General features: G+C 44.2%; 1 protein-coding gene across 3 annotated transcripts in view; it reads left to right on the forward strand.

The window, feature by feature from the left end:
* Positions 1-6,064, forward strand: part of SH3BGRL2 (SH3 domain binding glutamate rich protein like 2) — a 30,878-nt gene extending 24,814 nt beyond the window's left edge. For 2 of the 3 annotated variants that reach the window (XM_053381344.1, XM_053381342.1), the window contains exons 3-4: positions 2,063-2,143; positions 3,293-6,064. In XM_053381344.1, the coding sequence (XP_053237319.1) occupies positions 2,063-2,143; positions 3,293-3,310 (99 nt within the window). In that variant the 3' untranslated portion in view covers positions 3,311-6,064. The remainder of the gene's footprint in view (positions 1-2,062; positions 2,144-3,292) is intronic. The other variant, XM_053381343.1, reaches the window with a different exon arrangement.
* The last annotated feature ends 325 nt before the right edge of the window (positions 6,065-6,389 follow it).

Consider the following 6,389-nt stretch of genomic DNA (forward strand, 5'->3'; position numbering starts at 1 on the left):
TTCCCCGTAACTTGGCCTCTCGCAGTGAGGGAACCGCCAGAAGGCCCTCGGAGCTGGACCTCAGTGTCCGGGCAGATGGGGGAGGAGACGCTCCTTCAGATATACTGGACCGAGGCCATTTAGGGCTTTAAAGGTCAGCACCAACACTTTGAATTGTGCTTGGAAACGTACTGGGAGCCAATGTAGGTCTTTCAAGACCGGTGTTATATGGTCTCGGCGGCCGCTCCCAGTCACCAGTCTAGCTGCCGCATTCTGGATTAGTTGTAGTTTCCGGGTCACCTTCAAAGGTAGCCCCACGTAGAGCACATTGCAGTAGTCCAAGCGGGAGATAACCAGAGCATGTACCACTCTGGCTAGACAGTCTGCAGGCAGATAGGGTCTCAGCCTACGTACCAGATGGAGCTGGTAAACAGCTGCCCTGGATACAGATTTGACCTGTGCCTCCATGGACAGCTGTGAGTCCAAAATGACTCCCAGGCTGCGCACCTGGTCCTTCAGGGGCACAGTTATCCCATTCAGGACCAGGGAATCCTCCACACCTGCCCGCCTCCTGTCCCCCCAAAACAGTACTTCTGTCTTGTCAGGATTCAACCTCAATCTGTTAGCCGCCATCCATCCATCAACCGCTTCCAGACACTCACACAGGACCTTCACCGCCTTCACTGGTTCTGATTTAAAAGAGAGGTAGAGCTGGGTATCATCTGCATACTGATGAACACCCAGCCCAAACCTCCTGATGATCTCTCCCAGTGGCTGCATGTAAATGTTGAAAAGCATGGGGGAGAGGACAGAACCCTGAGGCACCCCACAAGTGAGAGCCCAGGGGTCTGAACACTCATCCCCCCCCACCACTTTCTGAACACGGCCCAGGAGGAAGGAGCGGAACCACTGTATGACAGTGCCCCCAGTTCCCAGCCCCTCAAGACGGTCCAGAAGGATGTTATGGTTGATGGTATCAAACGCCGCTGAGAGATCCAGCAGAACTAGGAAACATCTCTCACCTTTGTCCCTAGCCCGCCGGAGATCATCAACCAGTGCGACCAAGGCAGTTTCAGTCCCATGATGAGGCCTGAATCCCGACTGGAAGGGATCCAAATGGTCCGCTTCTTCCAGGCGTGCCTGGAGTTGTTCAGCAACCACTCGCTCAATCACCTTGCCCAAGAATGGGAGATTTGAGACTGGGCGATAATTGGCCATCGTGGCCGCATCTAAAGATGGTTTTTTAAGAAGCGGTTTAATAACCGCCTCTTTCAGCGGGTTTGGGAAGGCTCCCTCATGGAAGGAAGCATTCACCACCCCACGAAGCCCATCGCCCAGTCCTTCCCGGCTAGCTTTTATAAGCCAGGATGGGCAAGGATCCAGGAGACAGGTGGTTGGCTTCACTCGTCCAAGCAGCCTGTCCACATCCTCGGAGGTAACAGATTGGAATTGATCCCACACAACTTGACTAGACAGGACTCTAGCACTCTCCCGCCCTGGCCCTGCTCCCACGGTGGAGTCTACTTCTTCCCGAATCTGAGTGATTTTATCTGCAAAAAACTTTGCAAAATCATTGCAGGAGATCATGTGGCCCGTACTGGGCCCCAGTGTCGCAGGTGGTTCCGCTAAATTGTGAACCACCTGAAAAAGTCTCCTGCTGCTGTTTTCTGCAGATGCAATAGGCTCGACGTTGAGCTCTAACCTGTGTCCGGTCAGATTCGGAATGAGTTATCCGCCACCGGCGGTCTAGCCGTCTCAACGATTGTTTCATTGCCCTCAGATCCGTGGAAAACCACGGGGCTCTCCGGGCTCCATGCAATCGTAGAGGGCACTTCGGAGCCAAACAGTCAATAGCCCTGGTTAACTCCACATTGCAGCGGGCCACCAGGGAATCGGCTGAAAGGCCATCAACATGGGATAAAGCATCCCCTACCACTCTCCGGAAACCATTTGGATCCATTAAGTGGCGGGGGCGGACCATCCGAATCATGTAGTAAGCATGATTATACTCCATCTCTGATACAATATCAGTGGGATGAAGCTCTAAAAATAACTTACCTTTCCCCTCCTCCCTTCTCTCTAGGATTATGACTCATTTTTTGAAGCCAAGGAAAGCAACACCGTCTTTACGTTTCTTGGGTTGAAACCTAATTTGGCATCAAAGGTGAATATTTCATGATATGAGGCTTAATGAGATTCAACTTGTAGTTTTCAATGTATATTTTCTTTCTGGAATAGACGGCGTGTTATTTGATTTGAAAAATGAATAAAGGGGTATGGGATGTTTTTGGCAACATCTTAGCTTGAACCTAAAATAAGCACAATTGGTTATTTTTTCATAATTTATAAACACTTAAAGTCACAATGTACTCAGTTAAATCCAAGTAGCGCAATTGATTTTTTAATTCAGCTATTTTTAAATTTCTTTTCAAGTTTAGGGTTTGATACTAATAAAATATCAAAGAAATTGGTCCTCATTGAAACACGTGTATCTCCTACTGTGTTGCAAACTTACTGGATTTCCTGGGAATATTGCCAAACCAGGTCACAGTTTGCTTTGTGTGTGACCTGGAGTCATAGCTGGTTCCTTTGGCGTCCTCTTAGTGAGCAGATAAAGCTTAGAGCCTATTCCTATGAGGCACCTTTCTGGGCTCTCTTAACTTGTTTGGCCCTATTGACCATTAGTGATAAAAAATTGGGATTGGCATAGGGGCAATTGAGGCTCAGCTACACAAACTATGATATGTAATCCCTATTCATGCATTTCCTCCTCCACCCACTGTTAATCACATGGAAGAGGAAGCAGAGAGGATGTCTGCAATTGCCCTGCTCCTTTTATCCCATTCCCAGTCATTCTCCATTAAATGGTGGGTGACCCTCTACACCACTGCTGGGGAGCTATGGCCATGTACTACAATCCCCTTCATCCTGTTCCTTGGCCATGCATGCTGGGGCTGATGGGAGTTGTAGTTCAGCGACATTTGGAGGGCCAAAGCACAAGCCTGTTCTTCTCATGTAGGCTTCCCATGTGCTTTTGAAGGGTTCTAAAATGCACAGGGAGTCTGCATGAGCAGAGCAGGTGTTTCTCATTTTCTGTTTTCAACTCCTGCTGGTAAAGTTTTTGTTTAAAATGCCTATTTGTCATGTCATTGCTGCAATTGTTTTTTTTAAAAAATGTGTATTTTGATGCTTTATTATTTTAATGTTGTGTGTGATTCGTCACTTTTGAGTAATTTTTATAAGGTAAAATAAGTGTTTGAAAAAAATAACTATATAATTGTTGGTTTTTTGTTTTGTTTTTTTTATAAAAAAACAGGAGTCGGAGCCTTAGAACAAGTTCCTTGAGGATTCAGCAAGCACATTGTCTGGGTGAATGAAATTATTGATGTCCAGCACACAACAGCTTCCGTAGTGGATCACTGTGATGCACACCAATATGCACCATTAATATTTTGTTTGACACTGAAAAGATGAAATAAGACAGTGGCTACAAAAACGGGGTATATGGTGATGGTAAAATGGTAATGATGGGGGGTGTCCTTCCTTTTTCTCTTTTCTTTTTGCAAACATATCTGTGGTGGATCCTGGGTACCATTGACCCTAACAGCATCTGATGCCACATTTGAGACATTACTTCCATTCTGAAAGTGACAGGTGGGTGTGTTGAATCTGATTGTACAGTGAGCATTGTCAGAGTTTCAGATGTTTACTGCATTCTGAGCTGAGCGTTAATGGCAGGTGTAACCTGCTGTTCTTGAACACAGTTAAATGCTAAAGTCAGCAGTGTTGAGCTGCAAAGACACCACTCCAACAGAATATGTGCTAATTGTGCTATCTGTGCTGAAATGTGCTTATTGTGGTAGATGTGGCCTGGTATTCTCTTTCTACTTGGAGGGGGCAGCGAATCAAATCTCACATCTCCCCTGGTTGGTATTCAGCAGCCAGTTCTTAAAACAACAGCCATCTTGCATGTACTTCATAGCTTGCTTTGAGTTGCAACTTGATGGAAAAGAATTAGCTGGCAAGTAGATTCTAAAATGAGAAGCTGACAAAATGGACCTTACCTCTTGATGAGAACACCAGGCATGTCTGCCATTTTGAGCTACATTACATGCATTTGCCAAAAAAATGTTTTGTATGAATTATAGATTTCCCCCCACCTTACAAGCATTGATATTACTTAAAAACCCTATTGCTGTCAGTGAGATTAATTGTAGAACAAAGGTTAAAATCTGTAGTGTGCCATGTAATACAGTATAATCAGAGCCTGCAAAAGCATACAAGCCAGAACCTTAAGTAGATTAATAGTTCTATTGCCTTAAAAGTGGAAGGGTATTGGGGGGAGGGTTTCCTAAAGAAAGAAGCATTATATTTTTGCCTGTAAAATGTATTACTTTACATAATAGTGCTGAGTTGGACTGGTGTGTTTAGCATCTTCCAGTTCAGAGTCCCAAATAGCTATACTTGGCAGTACGGATAGCCTATTCTGTGAATCTGTGAGGCATCTAAATGAAAAGTGTGGGACCAAACAATAGCAGCACAATCCTATGCATGTCTACTCAGAAGTGAGTTAAATAGGTGCATAGCATGGCAGCCTAGCTGGGTTTTAAAAGACCACTTATCAATTGAATATTTATTGTTTGAAGTGCAAGCACCCCCTGGAAAATATAGATGCTCTGATTTAAAGCTGGCATGAGGTGCACATAAGCCTGTCCCAGATCCAAGACCAAGTTCACAGTCAAGAGAAAGTTAATGATCTTACCAGTGGAAGAAGCTGGTTGTCTCTTGCTTGACTCTCGTTCATTTTAATGGGCGTTTGAGCATGACGAAAGCCCTCTTCAGGCATTCAGATTAAGCGTAAACATGTGACGGAGGGCTGCAACGATGAACCCACCCTACCCAGTCACTGTTACCATTTGGAGAGTGAACGTATGAAACAGGGAGCTTCCTGTTAGTTCCATGTGCCACAGCCTTGACTTTCTAGCTTTCTGAAATGTGTAAAAAGCTCCCAAAAGTACAGGAGAGTCCCTGTTCCATCTGTTTCTCCCTCTCCAACACACAGGGAGCTATGAGAACAGGATCAGAGCTAGGGCACTCATCCCTGCAGTCTGCCTCACCTGTTTACACAGGATACGAAGACCTGAATACGGCTTTACTAGCTTTGGACTGGGGATAAAGGACTTCACATATTTCTTGTGGGAGCGAATATGTCACTTATAACCCCCATTTGCTAGGGCTTCCTTTTTAATTTTGATCAGGGCATGTTCCTTGTGTGCATATTGGATCCTCTGTATCAGGGCAATAGCATAGTTCAGGTGTTGGTCCTAAAAGTACTAAAGGAAAAGGAAAAGAGGAAGGTGCTATGGAATCTTTAATGATAAAATCATAGATGATTATAAAGCAGGCATAGGCAAACTCGGCCCTCCAGCTGCTTTGGGACTACAACTCCCATCATCCCTAGCTAATGGGACCAGGGATGATGGGAGTTGTAGTCCCAAAACATCTGGAGGGCTGAGTTTGGGGATGCTTGTTATAAAGTATTGTATATGAGCCCTATTTTGTTACTCATAGCTCAGGGAAGTTTTGAAAGCAGTTTTGTTGTTGTTGGGGGCAGAACAAGTCTGCTCTTCTGGGACGTGTGGGATGGCAGCTTAAAAATCCACTGTGCTCTATCCATTCCACCAGGAGCATGCAAGTCCTTGAGCAGCTCTTTGGAGTCTATAGTTAATTTTAATTATAACGGCGTTTGCAATAAGCTGAAGGCACATCATTTAAGATGCCTTAATGGGTTTTATGTGGGATGTGTGGGGGGGGGAGTGTATTCTTAGAATGCAAGAATAGTTCAAAAGGTGCCCTGTTTTCATGCCTTTATCAGCTCTATAAATTCACTGGTGAATGCTATTTGATTTTTAATTCAGAGTTTGGCTATCATTTTTATATTAAAATTTTGCAAGGTGCTTTCTGTTCTTTCTGTTTTATTTTCATTATATTGCAGCCTTCTGGTTTTCTTTTATGTAAAAGAACATTAGAATGCATTCCTTTCAGTTGGTGGTCAAAAAACCCACTAAACTCTCATTTATTTTTATCTCTTTCTTGTCCTGCCTGTTCTGTTGTTTCCCAGCCCCTCCTAGGATGTACTCTTATCAGGAAAATTAATGTGGAAAATTAATCTATCTCCATGGGAAATACTCCAGTAGTTTGAGACTAGCTTTGATCTGCGTAAAAATATACCCTCCTCATGTGATCACCTGATATTATTAATTGTGATAAAAAGTATTTTTTTTCCATGCGCAGTCACATCTGACAAAAAAATATATACTTGTGTTCATAAAAATGGGCCACATCCTTTTAAAAGCATAAATCACTGCAGCTCTGTTGGAGCAGCTAAAGTTATTTTCACTTAAAAGCAT

Source organism: Podarcis raffonei, chromosome 3, assembly GCF_027172205.1.
Source record: "Podarcis raffonei isolate rPodRaf1 chromosome 3, rPodRaf1.pri, whole genome shotgun sequence".
In the NCBI taxonomy this organism is placed as follows: Eukaryota; Metazoa; Chordata; class Lepidosauria; order Squamata; family Lacertidae; genus Podarcis; species Podarcis raffonei.